The sequence below is a fragment of the Benincasa hispida genome, chromosome 1 (genome assembly GCF_027475165.1).
Source record: "Benincasa hispida cultivar pf3 chromosome 1, pf3_genome.v1.1, whole genome shotgun sequence".
Lineage (NCBI taxonomy): Eukaryota > Viridiplantae > Streptophyta > Magnoliopsida > Cucurbitales > Cucurbitaceae > Benincasa > Benincasa hispida.
This window is the reverse complement of record NC_143478.1, coordinates 41683029-41701531: the sequence shown is the minus strand read 5'-3', so window position 1 is coordinate 41701531 and position 18503 is coordinate 41683029. Positions and strand designations below refer to the sequence as shown.

The following is an 18503-nucleotide window of genomic DNA, read 5'->3' as shown; positions in this document are numbered from 1 at the left end:
GAAGATATATTAATATTACGAAATAAATGCGAAAACAAATACTTCATGTATGAAAAATTTGGATGCCCAAAACGATAATGCCATAACATAAAATCATTCTCCGAAGTAGAAAAGTTTAAAGAAATGAAGCTCGTCCTATAACAATCCCTAAAAGAAGTATCGTCGGTCAGGAAATAGAGTACCCTATCGTGTCGGACAGTGTCAATCATCTTTCTCGAACTCAGATCCTGAAATAAAACAGAGTCAGGTGAGAAAACTGCCTAACAATTCAAATCTCTTGTAAATTTACTGACAGATAATAAGTTATATGAAATCTTTGGGACATGTAGCACATCACGCAACACTAAACCCTCAAATGGATAAAGATGCCCTTTTCCAACAACAGGGGCAAAGGACCAATCTGCGATTTTGATTCTTTCATTGCCAGTGCTCAGATAGTATGAAATAAAGTGATGAGATGAGCCCAGTTAGATGATTTATAGCTCCTGAGTTCACAATCCATGATTTTTTTACCATTTATACTAATCAGACCAAAGGACTGAACCGTACCTGAGTGTGCAATAACACTGACACCAAAGTTCTGGCCATTCAGTTTTTCTCCAATAATGAATCCTGCAGAATTTCCCATTGATCTAGACAACAAATTTGCAGTAGGTAAAGTATGGAAAGAATTTACCGGGTTTTCGGAATACAATGGAAGATTGGTTGGCTCTAGTTGAGCAGTTTGTGGGCTTGTGCCAATAACCGTTCCAAGATCTGCAATCTGTTGCTGAAGATAAGCAAATCGCCTTTGAATCTCAACAGGGAAAACACCCATAGACCGCCCATTGCCCGTATCTCTATTCAAAGCTACCGGATTGAAGCTGTGAGCCGTGTCGCTGCTGTCGGACGTGGCTGGACCAATCAGCATTGGTTGCTGCTCAACAGAAACTTTGTGGCTGGTCAAGCCGATGAGATTGACGTGGCCCGTCATCTGTAGCCGAGGATTCAAGGTTGTCTGGGTTGGCGCGATCCACGGCTAAGCTGATGACTGGGCATCGAACGACTGGACGCTGTCGAAGGGTTGGGCGCCGCCGTTGAAGGGTTGGGCACGATCCTTACCACGCGTGATCTAGTCGCCGTCGAAGAGTTAGGCACGATCCACGGCCGGGCGCAATCCGGTCTAATCGTTGATCGGTTGGGTTGTCTCCACGGCGGGGGTTGTTTGTCCGGCACTGATCTGTTGAAGAAAACACGGTAAAACGGCCTCTAGGTACTGTTGGACAGCCTCCTTAATCGTGGCAGCCATCTCGGAGTTGGTCGTCGAAGGGGACTCATCAATGGCGGCTAGGGTTTCGTCGCTTTGCTCTGATACCATGATGAAAATAAAAGATGAAGGAGAAGAACACAAATGGTTTACGTGGAAAACCCTAGAACTAGGGAGAAAAAACCACGATAGAGACTTATTTTTTATTATTGAAGTGATACCCAAAATACAAGGACACTACTCAAATAAATAGACAAGAGGACCTTAGGTCAATGGAAAAATTACAAATATGCCCCAGAGCAATACAACTATTTTTGATAGAGTTTCCTAGACGTCTATCGCTCTTTTTACCATGTTGAGAAAACTAAGATTGGATTGTATTCCTCTTTTGCTTGATTCCTCTGGAAGTGTTGCTGGGTCAAGCATGCCTGTTGGTAGGTGTCTTTGAGAAAACCTCATCCATGCCATCAACAGTCTGTATGTTTTAACATGGTTAATCTTCTAGCTATTCATTATCATGTGATCCCAACCTAGGATCCTCCATACGTTCCCTCATTTCAGATGCTTGATCAATTGGGATTCGACGACTCTCACCAGTAGCCTTATTTTTCTCAAAGATGATGTAAAGCTCATCAAAGTAAGGGAATGGTTTGTGCCTCTTACCATTTGCATTGGGATATGACTATAAATGGATATATATTATGTTAGAATAAGTACATCAATTGTGATAATATACTGTAATGTATTATCTTACTCATACCCATAAATCGAACATGGCCTTCTTTGCATCTACATACTTGAACTCCTCATTCCAACCAAAGTCGCAGCATGCATTACTCAACATCTCATTAATTGTCGCTTTAATAACCTAGCCTTACACTTTATTGTTGATGCTCTTATGCCACGATTAGGAACTTTCTCATGCAACATACGTTCAAGTTGTTGTAAATAGCCAAACTTGAAAGTTCCATTATCTGTTCACCAAACACTCTCGACCAAAACTCAGTAATGACTCTACCAACTTTGCATCTTCAACCTTCAACCAAGTGTGTTTTTTTATCCTCTCATGACCTGCCATTAAGCTATATTTATACATATATCTAACTAAACTAAAATTTGGGAACATATAGATAAATGCATTTATGAGTACGAGGTAAGATATATTTCAACAAACAAACAGATTGTTTGAGTTTAAAGATAACATGAAATAAAGCTAAATAAAGTTTAAATTCATAATAAGTCAGTTTGAACGGTAAATGAGGTGTTTCGCCAAGTCATCTCGAAAGTTAGTCCATTCATCAGACGTTTCATTAAATTGTATATTATCCTCGCCAAATTCAGTAGATTCAAAGTTCTCATCCTTTTGTGCTTCGAAGCTGACCTCATCTCCATGGTGATCAGGTTGTGAAGCAGGTTGCATCGTTATTGCTCGACGTTGGATCTTCACCGGGTAGAGTGACTTTCCACGAACGGTAAATGAGGTGTTTCTTCATGATGTTTGTTCCCATGCATCAAATACTTGACTTGCCAAGTAATCTTGAAAGTTGGTCCATTCATCAGACGTTTCAATAAATTGTATATTATCCTCGTCAAATTCAGTAGATTCAGAGTCCTTATCCTCTTGTGCTTTGAACATTGCAGTTGACTTCATCTCCCTGGAGATCAGGTTGTGAAGCAGGCAATTGTTCGACATTGAATCTTCATTGGGGAGATTGACTTCCCACGAAGTATTGCCCATCGACCCTTCACTACTCCAAATGCTCTCTATGTAGTTTCTAGCAGATGAGTGTTCCATGTTGAAGAATTATCTTGGATTAGTCGGTGCATTTCCAACACCGCGCCCTTCTGAAAGGTGGTGTCGTTCTCCCCTATACGGTGCCAAGAAATCCTCGACATTGGGATATTTAACATTGATAGGTAGTAATAACCTAAATAGGATATACAAATAGTTAATTGAATACATAAAATGCAGTCCCAATTAATTCCTATACTATTTGGAACCTTCAATCTAGTAGATCGAGAAATTGCATCCCTAGACACTCTAGAATCAATTGTGGACCCTTCCCACCCTGGCATCAACATTTGGAGAACTCTCCATTTGGAGAACAAATAACAAGTACATTAGTGGCTATCTCAGGATTTTTCAACCTACTGGATTGAAGGTTGCAAAGGGTATAAGAATTAATAAGGACCGCATTTTATGTGTTCGAACTCAAATATCTTGTCAATTAACTATCTATATACCCTGTTTAGGTTATTACTACCTATGCGATGCTGGATATCCCAATGCCTAATCATTTCTTAGCATCAGATAGGGGAGAACGGTATTACCTTTCAGAATGGCGTGGTGTTGGAAATGCACTGATTAGTCCAAAAGAATTTTTCAACATGAATCACTCATTCTCTAGAAGACTGCATAGAAAGAGCATTTGAGATACTGAAGGGTCGATGGGCAATACTTCGTGGGAAGTCATTCTACGCAGTGAAGGTCTAATGTCGAACAATAATGACGTTGCCTGCTTCCCAACTTGATCACTAAGGAAATGAGGTCAGCTGCAATGTTCGAAGCAGAAAAGGACGAAGACTCTGAATCTACCGAATTTGGCGAGGGATAATATACAATTTATTGAAAAGTCTGATGAATGGACCAACCTTAGAAATGACTTGGCGAGTCGAATGTTTGATGCATGGGAACAAGCATCATGAAGAAACATTCCATTTATCGTTCAAACTAACTTATTATGAATTTAAATTTTATTTGGTTTTATTTCATGTTAGCTTGTTTGTTTATGAAATATGCCTTACATACTTTGCATTCATAAATGCATGAAGCTTAATGGCAGGTCGTGAAAGGATAAAAAGCCACACTTGATCGAAGATTGAAGATGCAAAATTGGTTGAGTCATTATTGAGTTTGATCAAGAGTGGTTGGCGAGTACATAATGGAACTTTCAAGCCTGATTATTTACAACAACTCGAACGTATGCTGTATGAGAAAATTCTTAGTTGTAGCATAGGAGCATGAACAATGGAGTGCAATGGTTAGGTTTTTAAAGCGACAATATACAACAATTAATGAGATGTTGAGCAATGCATGTAGCGAATTCGGTTGGAATGAGTTCAAGTGTGTGGACGAAGGGAAGGACGTGTTCTATTTATTGGATTTGGGTAAGATAATACATTACAGTATATTATCACAATTGATGTACTCTTTCTAACATAATATATATCCATTTATAGTCACATCCCAACGCGAAGGGTATAAAACAAACCATTCTCTCACTTTGATGAGCTTTCTATCATCTTTGGGAAGAATAAAGCTATTGGTGAGAGCTGTCAGAGCCCCCATTGATCAGGCATCTGAAATGACAGAACATATGGAGGATCCTAAATTGAGATCACAGGATAATGAATAGCTAAAAGATCAACCATATGAGAACATATCGATTGTTGATGGCAGTGATAAGGTTTTCTCAGAGACACCTACCAGTAGGCGTGTTGGACTTAGCAACTTCCAGAGGAAGCAAGCGAAAGAGAAATACAGTCTAATCTCAATTTCTTAATATGGTAGAAAGAGCGATGGATGCCCAAGAAATTCAAATGGAAAAGCTTGTGTCATGGAAAAGAGAGAAATATGAATTGGAGTTTGGGAGGCAAAAGGAAGTCGTCGAGCAAATCTATCAGGTTAAGGATTTGGAGGAAAATGATCGAGTGACCCTTATCAATCTACTAGTGACTGATATTCAGAAAACAGACTGTTTTTTAGTCGTTTCCCTCGAGACGAGAAGAAGGTATTGTCTGCATGTGTTGGACAAGTCTTACTGACTCATAATTGAGGATTTGGAGGAAAATGATCGAGTGACCCTTATCAATCTACTAGTGACTGATATTCAGAAAACAGACTGTTTTTTAGTCGTTTCCCCCGAGACGAGAAGAAGGTATTGTCTGCATGTGTTGGACAAGTCTTACTGACTCATAATTATATTATGGATGTCTATATAGAGTTTTTTTAAGTGAACTTGATCATCTGTTGATTTTATAATTAATTTTTGTGCAGCATGTAAACAGGCCATAGAATGTGACCCATATATTATAGATAGTATATACTTTTTGAACATGTAAATTGACCATCAATAGGGGCATCATATTATATATACATTTTGAAGGTATTCCACGTAATATATAGGCTCAAATTGTTCTTTATCAAATGAATCCAAATAATTTTGTGGAACTTCACAAATCGACTAATAGAAATCAAATTTGTAAAATTATTATTTTTGTTCCAAATGAATATTTGGAATGAAAGATCCAAAATTAAACACTAGACCATATTTCAAGATCATGAATAATATATGTTTTCTTCAAAATAATAATAATAATAATAATAATCGATTATTTTATTAAAAAATGAACATGGGTAGAATTATTGAATAAAAGAGTTTCAAAATAAAAATAATTATCATACAAACAGATTATTTTAGAGTTAAAAAAACTGTAATCAAATACCCCTGACCTATGAACTCAACTCTACACTCCCAAACATAGACATAACAACTCTGCACCACATATGAACTCAGACAAAACAACTTTGCACCCTTAAATACAGACTTAAGAACTCCGAACATCTTATTTCAACTCAACGTCCCAAACAACCCCTGAAGGTTTAACCAACTCTTTGATCTCATCTTTCTCGATCTAGGCAGTGTTGACTTACAACTTTTGAGGAAAAAAATCTTATTATTTAATTTGTTTAGAGAAGTTGAAGAATATTCCTACCTTAAATCGTATTTATCAATTTTAGAAATTTACTAAGGTTCCGTTTGATAACTATTTTGTTTTTGGTTGTCGGTTTTCGAAAATTAAGCCTATTTTCTCTCAGTTTTTTACAATGTCTTGCATATTTCTTATGTACAAGAGTTAAATGCTTAGTCCAATTCTAAAAACAAAAATAAATTTTTAAAAACTATTTTTCTTCTAGTTTTCAAATTTTGGTTTTTTTTTTAACATAAATAAAAAATAGTTAATAAAACAAGAAATTTAGAGGTAGAAAGAGTGTTTATAGGTTTAATTTTTTAAAAAAATAATAATAAATCAAGTTGGTTACCAAACAGAGCCTAAGATTTTCATTTTTTACAATTGTATTTTTGGAATCATTAGATCATTTTCTTTACCGCATATTATTTGACATTAGTTAGTACCCCATGCTGTGATTTTGTTTTTATGAATGAGGGTCAAGAATCTTCCTTTTTTTTTTTTTCCCTCACAAACTACAACAGAGAGAGTTCATTTATCAATCAAGTTATGGAATTTTGATAGATCTTAAATCACCAATTGACCCAAAAATTTAAGCTAGTGATTGAAGGTAAATTTAATATAATATCTATAATATCTATAATATCTAATCCTCCCTTTCACTTGTGGGTATGAAATATGAAGAAGACTTAACAAATGTAAATCAATATTAAATTGGGGAGGAAACAAATATTGCAGGAGCTTGAATCTGGGACATCCTGAAGCAACCTGCTCCGATACCATTTTATATCACCAATTAACTCAAAAGCTTATAGTGGGTGAAGGTAATTTTAATATAATATCTATAATATCTAACAATAGACTCATTACTAGGAAAGACAATAAAATAATCATTTGCAACTTCGGTAGTTTATCTCATGAAATTATATTTCTCTTTTTGTGCTGGAGTTTGTCCTGTCAACTGAACTGTACCTCTGTCTACTATGTAATTCCCATTATGCTTCAATTTAACCATTGAAAAATATTAATGCACCAAATTCCTGTGTCACAGACGAGGAAACTCAAGGAACTGTTGGAGAACAGACTGGGCTGGAAATTCCAGAACAATATTGCAGCTGATGGAATTTCCTTTGATGAAGATGATGAGGTCAGTCAATGTTTACATTGCAGTAATCTCTCTCTGCTCTCTTTCTCTCTCTCTCTCTCTCACACTCACGTAAATGCCTATTTACTTTTGCAGTTTGCTCCTGTAGTTGTGAGGATGGATGATTCTGAGTTGTCATGAGGTTTTATAAGTCCTTATAGGTTAAATTTATATTTTAGTCCCGAATGTTAGTTTTTTTTTTCTTTTTTTAAATATGAATTTAGCCCTAATGTTTTTTTTTTTATAAACGAGGAAAGCCACTTTCATTGAGTAAACAAAATGAAAGTATACGAAGGTATATATATAAAAAAAAAAAAAAAAAAACGTAGTCCATACAAGGAAAAGCAACCTAAGGGGACTTCAACTATGTAAAATTAATACTTATAGAATTGTTACAAAAAAAACCATTGAAATCGAAGTCCGCAAAGAAACAAAAGGTTCTTTCTATTGCATCTTTGTCAGAAGGCGGAGAAAGATGTGGACTATATTATTTGGCGTTTGTGAGTTTGCCAGTTCTGTTTGGATTCTTTTTTTCAGATGTTTTGACATTTTGGTTGTTTGGCATGGAGACGGTGGTGCTTCGATAGGGGAGTCCCTTCTCAACCCACCTAGTGGGGAGAAGGGTCGTTTTCTTCGACTCGTTGGGTGTGCTATTTTGTGGGTTTTGTGGGGTGAGCGTAACAGTAGGATGTATAGAGAGGTGGAGAGGAGTTCTAGGAAGATTTGGTCTCTTGTTTCTCATGTTTTAGCCTTATTCCTAACAAATTCCAGCACAAATAAGATATACGAAATTGATTCAGCATGGAGTCTTAACTCAGAACATTGATAAGCTAACTTGAGGTAAAAGGAAGAAGAAAACTAGATATTGCCTCGAAAGAGCTGGTTCTCCTGCACTTGAGCAAACTTCTCAATTCTTACACAAAAAGTCACTAATCTCGACCCTCCATCTAGAGGTTTATATGGGTTGGGTTGGATTGAGTTGAGGGTATTTTTTTGGATCGGGTTGGTTGAGTTGACAACTCAAAGAACCCAAATAAAGTCTCTAACCCAACCCAACCCAATCGGGTTGGGTTGGGTTGTCAGGTTATAATTTGTTTTTTTCTTTTTAATTAAAAATATGTAAATTTATATACAACACATGACTAATAACTAAAATCTCATAAAATTCAAATGCTAAATTCCAATTATATCAAAGATATTTATTGCAAACTCCAAATAAAGACAAATATCATAACAATTTTAAAATAAAAAAAAAATTTTAAAATTCACAAATTAATCCATACAAAGTAATCAAATTTTGAACAAAGAGAAATATATATAGTATACTTTATTTATATATAAAATTCGGGTTGGGTTGGGTCAAATCAATTTTTTTTTAGCCAACCCATGATCCGATCCAATCCAACCCAACAAAAATAAAAAAAGTTTAACCCAACCCAAAAACAAAACTAACTCAATCCAACCTTTATATTTTGGGTTGGGTAGTTCGGGGTTGTTCGGATTGTCGGGTTATTTGAACACCCCTACCTCCATCAGATAAACCTCCTCTTGACAACGATATGCACGTTCTTCTAAGTTCTCATCCCTTTTTACCCCTTCGCTCATAATGTGAGGTCATTAACCTCCTATTGTTGAATGCTGAAGTTGGTTCATTTGGTGGGTTTGACAAAAAACTTACAAGGGACCATTTGTTTTTTTTTGGAAATCTGGATAATCGGAATAGATGTTCGAAGTTACATATGTTTGCCATCTTTAGATAACCATATATTTTTTCTATAGGAATACTTTTATAGATATATGAGAATATTTGAATAACTTTGTGAGTTTCGTAGGATTTCTACTCGAAAATGTTTTAAATTTACATAATGTTCCAAGAATGTTATTCATTAGTTTATAGTTAACTTGACATAATTTGAATGGTTGATTTATTTTTGTCAATAAAATAATCTATATTAATTTAAGATTTTTTTTAATAAATTAAATAATTTACATTTGAATCTTTCTAAAAAAAATAAAAAATAAAAACAACTGCGATATAAGTAAAAAAGAGTGATGCATATACTTAACCATATTTGTCTTAATTATGAAAATGGGATGTCCTCTACATGGAGAACCAGCAAATTCATGTTTTAGGAGGGTATCGAAAACTCTCAAGGGTCATTTGTTTTGAGGGAATTCAAGATTTCTATGTAGTAGGCATGTAGATTAACGCGTTTGTGGTAATGTAAAATATCCGACATTTGGAGATTCATAGGCATCTAAAGATGTCCTCATGGAGGAGGGCATCTTAAGAGTTGGATGCCCTCCTGAACATGGATTTTCTGGATTCTTATGTTGATGGCATCTTAATTTTTACTTTTTTTTAATTCGTTTTCTTTTCTTTGTGGGGTCATACTCAAGATTAAGACCCTAGGGTTTTTGAGTTTGAATCATTTGGACTAAGGGTTTACTGTTTAGTAGGGATATGCAAAATTCGTTCCAAACCGACGAAGCCTGGTTTGGTCCAGTTATTTCAATTTTCTAGAGTTCCTTGGTTCAGTTGCAGAGAGAATCGACTTTTTGGGTTCAGTTTACGGTTCAGTAGTTTAAAAAAACCATGAAAAATCGAACCGAATCGAGCTTATATATACACATTTGATACTATTAGCTCGGCAGCCCACTTTTTACTTAAACCCAGAGCCCATGGATAACCTAACAACCCACTCTTTTCTTAAAAACCAAAGTTCCAGCCCATTTCATATTAGCCTATTCTTTTTAAATTTTTAACATAAAAGATACACGAGTTAGGAAAGAAAACCCTCTAATCTCATCTATTCTCCCCTTTCTTCTATCCTCACGCAGCCAAGCCATTCTCCCACCCTCTCTTCACGGCGGAGTTCTCAAGGTTTTGTTTTTTTAAAATAAATCTTTTAAGGTTTTATTGTTTTTTTGAAATAAATCTTTAAGGTTTTATTATTTTTCTTCAGTAAAATAATAAAATCATGTTATTTTTATACTGTAATTTTTCTTTTTTTGGAATTTATCTCTTCCTTTTCTTTGGTAGATGCATTGCTTCATCGCCTTCATCCTCACCCACCAGTCCCTTCTCTTCTTCGTCTTGGTCATTGTTCCATGTTTGTTGCCTCCATTTGTCATTGACTTCATCACCAGATTATTCATATTCTCCAATCTTTATTTGAATTGATTCTTACTATTTTTGGAGTTTATTTAAAATTTTCAAGTTTAGTAATCAGTATAGGGTTTTGTTTTTTTTAAAAAAAGGAAAAATGGGTCAAAATCGAACTGAACTGGCTTGAACTGAAGCAGGTTTACTGGTTTTTCATGGCTCTTTCCCCTTATAAACTGAGCACCTCAGTTCGTTTTTTGGTTTTGTCTAAAATTGGATCCAACCGAAATGTGAACACCCTTAGTGTTTGGTTTAACTCAATTTTGAAAATAAATGTTTGACCATACTCGGACTAGCTTTTGAAAATTTAAATAGCTTTTATGAGAAGAGTTTAAATAAAAATGATTTTTTTGAAAAATATTTTTTTGCTCGATCCAAACAAGTCCTGATTGGCTAGTCCCAATAAGGAGTTTGCTCCTTGGGGCTCTTTCATAGTCATATTTTGTATGTATTTTTAATGTTTTTATACATAATATTGGTCCTTACACACAAATTAGGTTTACGTAAATTTGATCCTTTTTTCTTTCAAATTAAACCAAAAGACGCACGAGTGATTTTGAGCATGTTTAAAATCACTTCATAACACTCACTCAAAATCAATTTACGGTTTGATTTTACACTCTTAAACACTATTCTTCATACTATTAAATATGATTTTGAATAGTTAATCATTTTTCAAGTGGCTTTGAAAATGAAAAATTATTTTAATCATTTTAGAATTACTCTAGAAAATGCTTTTTAACTCTTATTGCCTTTGCTTTTTATCTCTTGCTATGTATATACACACTTTATAAAAGTAGAGTAAAAAAAATTCAAACATATCATAATTTATAACTTTTTAGCATGATTTCTACGCATGAAATGTCATTGCATTATATATTTCCATTTCAATCTTAGCAATGTACTTTTTGTTACTTTATGCTTAAAGTTATTTCAGTTTGGACAAAACAAAATTTTCCAAATTAAGTTGTCCCAACATTAACATAGTCATCAAATGACTAACTGAACTTTATTATTACACAAGATTTCAAAACAAACATAGCTTCAATGAAATCTAAAACATTTTATTACAAATGAATCACAGAAATTCCCTAAATTCCCAATTCCAAATTTAATTCTTCCTCCGAAGCATTTGCTTGAACCAATGAGCTGACATCTTAGGATATCTCTTGAGGCCATTTCTGTAGTCAACATAGACAATGCCAAATCTAGAGGTATACCCTGACAGCCATTCAAAGTTATCTAGCAAAGACCAAGCAAAGTAACCACTTACATTGGCTCCATCATCAATGGCTCTTTTCATATTTTGCAAGTACAACTTGAAGTACTCAATTCTCTCTAAATCAAAGAGCGCTTCGGGGAGTTGTATGTCGGGTGTATCTCTACCTGTTGATTGCGAAAAGAAAAAAAAAACAATGGTCAGAAATAGCACGAGTTTTTCACTTTTTGCAAATAACATTGTTTTTGACCCATTGTTTTTATGGGATCGTCATGTTGCCATCTAGGACGCGATTGGTACCAATACCAACAAAAAACTTCACACTTCGTCCCATTTCTCCTCTTCCCAACTCTATTGCACCTCTTTGAAAAATTAGATTTCCATTTCGTTGAATCGGAGTTCACCGTATCGAAAACTTCATTCGATCCAATTCCTCTTTGGTCTTCTTGATCTTGAGCTCCACTGACAACTGGGAAAGCTTGAAGAGAGCTCTTTAGGCTTTGTACCATGGACTTGGGAGCTTCAATAGAAAATCAATATCGATACCAATAGCACAAAAACTATTCTTGATTATTGTCCTTATCGAGATTGCGATATCAATCCCAAAAAAAAAAAAAATAATAATGAAAAGTTTTGTATTGGTCTTAGTAACGATTCCAATTAAGATGACATCAAGACCGCCCATTAAAACAATTGGTCAAAAAGAGAACTTAATCTATGAGATGTAATTTATTTAGTTCATATTCATACCATTCTCCGAAAGAATAACATTAGGGTTCCCATAGCGCTCTTTGACATACATCAAGGCTTTATACATTCCCCATGGGACTTGGTAAAGCCAAGTAGAATAGGCCTGAAAATTTGATTATACAATATTAATTCAAATTTATAGGCTCTTAAAAAAAGAGTAATCAGACTAATAAAAAGTTAATTAAAAAATGACGTGTTACCCGTGGACCAATTGGTACTCCGTTCTTTTCAACTGTGGTAAAGCAAAAGGTAAGAGATGGGGAAAAAAATTAACAAAATTAGTAGAGAAGAAGATATGACATTAACACCAAACATTAGCATAATAATAATAAGAGAAAGTAACTTCGCAAAGTGGACAAAAGTTTTAATGATTTTTTATATTAGAAAGTCAATTCAAACATACTATAAATTATTATTTTTATTCCGTATGTAATAAAAATGCAAAATGATCAAGCACTTATGGTAGAAATGCTCTAACTTAAGAGTTTTTTTTTTTTTTTTTTCTTTTGTTAGATTATAAAAATGTTGTTTTAACTTTGTACTTTTTTTAAAGAATGTCTAAAACTTTAATAAATTTAACATTGTTAAAAAAAATTAAAAAATACTACTGTTATTAGTTTTGGATGAAAATTGTTAATAAATATACATTTGAACTTTTAAAAAGAATACAATAATGACATAGGTATTCTTGAAACAAAGTATCAGTAGTTTCCATCAAAATCTGATGATGAGTGTATTTCTTAACGTTTTTTTTTTTTTTTCATAGTTGAAGGGTGTTATTAAAACGTTTGAAAATTTCAAGACCTTTTAGAAATAGGTACAAAGTTGAGGAGTATTTTCATAATTTAGTCTAAAAAATTTTCTTTTTAAGAGAGAGAGAGAGGAGAGAGAGGGGGAGTACATGCAAAGCCAACATTCCAATCATTCTGATAACCAGGGGCATCAAGTTGAGTTGAATTTGGGTTAAACATATAGAAAGTTGTATATTGATTGATTCCCAAGAAGTCTATTGATCCTTTCACCAAAGAAACCTCTTCTTCACTAAAATTTGGTAGTCTTTCTTTAACTATTTCTTGCATTGTTCTTGGATATTCCCCATATGTAATTGGATGCAAAAACCTAAACCCACAAAATATAAAAAGTTTATATATATATATATGTATATATATTGATTAAAAACCAACAATCAAAATCATTTAGGTTTCATTTGGTAACCATTTAGTTTTCGTTTTTGTATTTTTTAAAATTAAGTTTATTTCATCTATATTTTTTATAATGATTTGCATCGTTCTTAAGTAAATGATTGATTTTTTAATCAAATTTCAAAAATAAAAATGACTTTTTGAAAGCTATTTTTTTAAGTTCTCAAAATTTGGTTTGGTTTTTTAAACTATTGGTGAAAAATAGATAACAAAGAAAGAAAGTTGGAGGTGGAATTAGTGTTCATAAGTTTAATTTTAAAAAACAAAATGATTGCCAAATCGGTTTTGAAAACTTATTTTTCTCTTTTTTTAAAAAAAAAAAAACAAAAAACAAACAAACAATACCAGCCAATGTGGAAATCTCTTGCTCTCTGTGCTGCATAATTATCTTCTTTTCCCCTTGTAAGAGGCTCATAATGCACAAAATCCAACAGGATCCCAATTCTGCCTCCTTGTGCTTTCTGAAAATATTTGCATAGTTTATAAGCATTTGGAAAAATAATAAATAATAACAAGGAGGTTCAAGTTTATGTCAAAATAAAGGCCATGAAATTAAAAAAAAAAAAAAAAAGAAAAGAAAAAAAAAAGAAAGAAAAAAAAAGAGTCTAGTATGACTTGAAGCTTTTAATTTTGTATCTAAAAAATCCTTAAACTTTTTGTTAAATATGGGTCCTTGAACTTCTAATTTTTCTCATATTCAAAATTTTAAATCCATTGATCAAGATTTAAAATTGAATTTTGTGCGATAAGATCCTAAACTTTTAGTTTTGTGTATAACTTATATGTGAATTAAAAAAATTGAGTAGGTTAAGGATCCATTAACTGAAAATGCATGGAATAAAATTGAAATCTCTTAATAGACACAAACCTAAAAGTTCAAAAACTGGATACAAAATTTTTAAACCAAACTTGGATACAAAATTGAAAATTATAATCTATTAGACAACAAACACAAACATGTAAGTTAAAAAACTAAGGTCTTGTTTAGTGAACATCATGTTTTTTTTTTTTTTTTTTTTTTGAAAAATTAAATCTCTGGACACTACTTTCATCTTTAAATTTCTTCATTTATTATTTATTTTTCACCTATGGTTTTAAAAAATTAAATCAAAATTTAAGAACTAGAAAAATTAACTTTCAAAAAGTTGTTATTGTTTTTGGAATTTGCCTAAGAATTCAATAATTATAAATCATGGTAAAAAATGTGAACGATATAGGTTTAATTTTAAAAAAACAAAATGGTTATCAAACATGGCCTAAATCAGACATAAAATTAAAAGTTAACACTTATTAGACGACAAATACCAACATAAAAGTTCGATAACTAAATTAGATACAAAATCGAAAGCTTATGGAGAGTTTAGTTTTAGTTTACTTGGTATTTTTTTCTATATGTATCCACAGCTGCTGCATGAGAAAGAATCATGTGGTGAGCTGCAATGTAAGGCTCAGTCCCTGAGTTCCCATTTGTGCAATTTCCATACTCTTTGGAACACCTTGAAGGAGGGTTTATGCCATTGTCAAACCCTAAAGCCGCTATCACTCTCGGTTCGTTAAATGTCATCCAATTCTTCACTCTATCTCCGAAGTGTTCGAAGCAAAACTCCGCATACTTAGCAAAATCCTTCCTGCATTATAGATATTATTTACGTCATTGACATGTCGAAATTTCCACATTTCTTTAGTTTGGACATCGATATATGGAAGTGAACAAAAAAATAAATCAATCATGTGAATAATATACAAACACCAAACATTTTAATTGAAATTTATTATAAAAAAAAAAACACAAAATTTTTGTTTACTAATTTAAATATTATTTTAGTTTTTTTTTCCTTGTAATTTTTTTGTGAGAAATATCTATTTATATCATAACATTTTATAGTTGTTTTCATGATTGACATTTTTGTAAAATTAAGGCCTTGATATTTCCATCAATATCGATATTTTAAACCTTACATATATTACATATTAGATTCATTTTAGGTTCTCGTTACTAAATTTTATTTTCGTCATTAAATTTTAAAATTAGTGTAAATTGATGTGACAATGTTAATCAAAATGCTCTTGAACTTTGGCCTAAACTGTTTCAATTATGCACTGGACTTAAAGTTTTATTCTTATATTCTTAAACTCTCAAATTTATATCAAGAAATACCTTTCAATGACATTACATTGTTGTTAACAACAAACAATTATTGACAATGATATAAATCTACCATAGGAGAAGTTACCATTGTCAATAAATAATTAAAGAATTTGATATTTTTGTACTGATATGAATATATTAACCACGGTGAAAAATTGTCAAAAAAATATGGTCACAAAAATGTTAATAAAGTCGTTGTTTGTTGTCATTTTTCATCTTATTTTAATGAAAAAAGAAAAATCTAGAACTTTTCGAAATAATTTCGAAGTTCAAAATGTTATTTTTCAAAATATAGGAGCATAATTGTAAAATACATCAAAGTTAGGGTATCTTATGCAATTTAACTTTTTCATTAAAAGTATAACTTAACTATTTCAATGTTTAAGCATAAAAATGAAAAAGTTTGTGAGCATAATTGATTTGTATCATTTAACCTTTTTTTTTTTCTTTTTTTGGAAAGGGTTTTTTTTATTAAAAGAAAATTACATTTTTCTCTAATTTTTTAGTTTAATTTCTATTTCGTCTAGATTCTCGAATCTTTACACATTTGGTCTTTAAGTTTTGAGTTTTGTTTCAATCTAGTTTCTAAGTTTCAAAATATTATAATTTTACCCTTGAGATTTGAGTTTCGTTTCAGTTTGGTTTCTAGATTTTTAAGATTTACATATTTAACCTCAGTTTTTTATTAAATATTCATTTTAATCATTGATGTCAATTTCTACTAATTAATTAAAAATAATTACAAAGTGAAACTTTAAATTTGATGTTAAAAGTGGTATAACTAATGAAATTTAATTAACTATAATTCTTTTAATGATTTTTAATTTATTAACATAAAGTAATATTAAAAACGAAAAATGAGTATTTAGTGAATAATCGAGGTCAAAAGTGTAAATCTCAAAACATGGGACTAAATTGAAGCAAAATTCAAATATCAAGAGTAAATTTGTAACATTTTGAAAGCTAGGGACTAAATTGAGACCTAATTCAAAACTTAAAGATTAAATATGTAACATTTTAAAATTTATGGATTAAATAGAAATTAAGCTAATTTTTTTATTATTTATTATTTATTATTTATTTTTGGCTTGACAATTCATTTCAAAACTTACACAATTTGCTTCCCCAATAAGCCTCCATATCTCTCTTGAAGTGTCAATGGAAGATCATAATGGTACAGATTTGCATATGGAGTAATGCCTACATAATATCATAAAACACAAAATAATTATACTTTGATTAAAATCCAAGATGATAATATTTAAATACAACCAATTAAACATTCATAGCTACCAAATCTCATCAGTAATTACATAAGAAAATTTAAATATATATATATATATATATATATATATATATATATTAAAAAAAATTAGAATTACCTTGGTCAATCATATAATCAATCAATCTGTTGTAATAAGCAACACCCTTCCAATTTACTTCACCAGTTCCATCTATTTAAAAAAAAACATAAGGAAAAAGGTAAAATTAAAAGTGAACTTGATTACTTTAATGATTAAGTAAACTTAATTCAATCAATAATGTATTAATGTTAGGTTAATTACTTGGAAATATCCTCGGCCACGAGATCGAAAACCGATATGCATCAAAGCTGAATCTTTTCATAATATCAACATCTTCCTGAATAATATGGAAAAAAATGATATTAACCAAAATTTTAAGGCCTCTTTCGATAACTATTTAATTTTAAGGGATTGATTTTTGCAATAAGTTTCTTCGTAAAAAATAGTTTTTAAAAATTTGTTTTTGTTTTTGAAATTTGACTAAGAATTCAAGTGTTAATTCAAAATATATGAGAATCATAGTATTAAATTTAGAAGAAAGTAAGAGCATAAATTTTAAAATTAGAAAACTCAAATCGAAATCATTGCCAAGTAGAGTCTAACTATTTTAATTTTGATTTTTGAAAATTGTAGAATAAAAACAAGTTCATTTTGAAAAATCTTAGCATATGGAAAAAAACCAATGAAAAGATGTACGTTGATAAATTTAATTTTCAAAAACCAAAAACCCAAAACGGTTATCAATTCGAGTCTCAAATTTTCAATATTAGTTTTTGTACAGACCTTATATCGGTGGTATTGATCTACAGCAACTTCTCCAGTGGCATTACCAACAATATTACCTATTTAATCTCAAAATTATATATAAAAAATTACAAAGAAATTGAGAAAAAAAAAAAACAAAAAAACAAAATAATTGAAAAACATGTTTAAAAAAAACCTGGAATTTTAACGTAAGGATCCCAAATACTTTGTCCTCGACCATCTTTGTCGGCCATTCCTTCTACTTGATAAGCTGAAGTTGCAGTTCCAAATGTAAATCCTTTTGGAAATGCATCTCTACTTAGTCCTCCCGTATCGAACCGAATCTTCGAGAAATCGAAACCATAAGATCGGTCGATCGGCTCGGCCCGACTTAGGTTAATTAAAAACACAAAAATTACAAAGAAGATACAACAACGTTCCATATTCATAAATGAGTTTGAGATAATTAAACTATCTTTGCTTTGCTTTTATAAGCTAGTTTGAGTTTATATAACATGAGAAATGAAGATTTTTTTTTTATGATTTCTCAGATATGATTTTGGGATTCTGGAAGATTTTATTATTATTATTATTATTATTATTATTATTTTAGTTAGAGTATTTTTGGAAAGAGATCATTCTTTTTGTAATGTTTAAAGTAAGCTATTGAAATGAATGAATTAAAATTGCTAATGAAGGTGGACAGACTTTTATTCTTAACATTTATAAGATAGTGGATAAACTTTTTTCTAATATATCCATTAATGGTAATAAATAATTGGATAAGATAAACTTTTTTCTAATATCCATTAATGGTAATAAATAAT

The 18503-nt window shown here is 31.7% G+C and overlaps 2 protein-coding genes across 13 annotated transcripts in view; one reads left to right on the top strand and one right to left on the bottom strand.

The window, feature by feature from the left end:
• Nucleotides 1-7589, top strand: part of LOC120092733 (AAR2 protein family) — a 75806-nt gene extending 68217 nt beyond the window's left edge. For 5 of the 11 annotated variants that reach the window (XM_039050900.2, XM_039050917.2, XM_039050909.2 and 2 more), the window contains 2 exons: nt 7050-7145; nt 7239-7589. In XM_039050900.2, coding sequence (XP_038906828.1) covers nt 7050-7145; nt 7239-7283 — 141 coding nt within the window. In that variant the 3' untranslated portion in view covers nt 7284-7589. Of the gene's footprint in view, nt 1-2647; nt 2697-4078; nt 5185-6736; nt 6823-7049; nt 7146-7238 lie in introns of those variants that run through there. The other 6 variants (XM_090316878.1, XM_090316860.1, XM_090316880.1 and 3 more) reach the window with 4 other exon arrangements.
• Nucleotides 7590-11286: 3697 nt separating this feature from the next.
• LOC120091970 (beta-glucosidase 44-like) lies at nt 11287-18275 on the bottom strand. 2 transcript variants are annotated; one of them, XM_090316854.1, is made up of 12 exons: nt 17873-18274; nt 17716-17774; nt 17194-17269; nt 17011-17082; nt 16741-16828; nt 14855-15107; nt 13825-13940; nt 13179-13396; nt 12478-12509; nt 12278-12380; nt 11582-11694; nt 11287-11489 (listed from the first exon to the last, which is right to left on the bottom strand). In XM_090316854.1, exons 1-12 carry the CDS (start codon nt 18123-18125, stop codon nt 11466-11468), a joined length of 1407 nt encoding a protein of 468 aa, XP_090172980.1. In that variant the 5' UTR covers nt 18126-18274; the 3' UTR covers nt 11287-11465. The 2 variants fall into 2 exon arrangements, with proteins under 2 accessions (XP_090172980.1, XP_038906085.1); XM_039050157.2 differs by having other exon boundaries at nt 11287-11694; nt 17873-18275.
• Between the last annotated feature and the right edge of the window lie 228 nt (nt 18276-18503).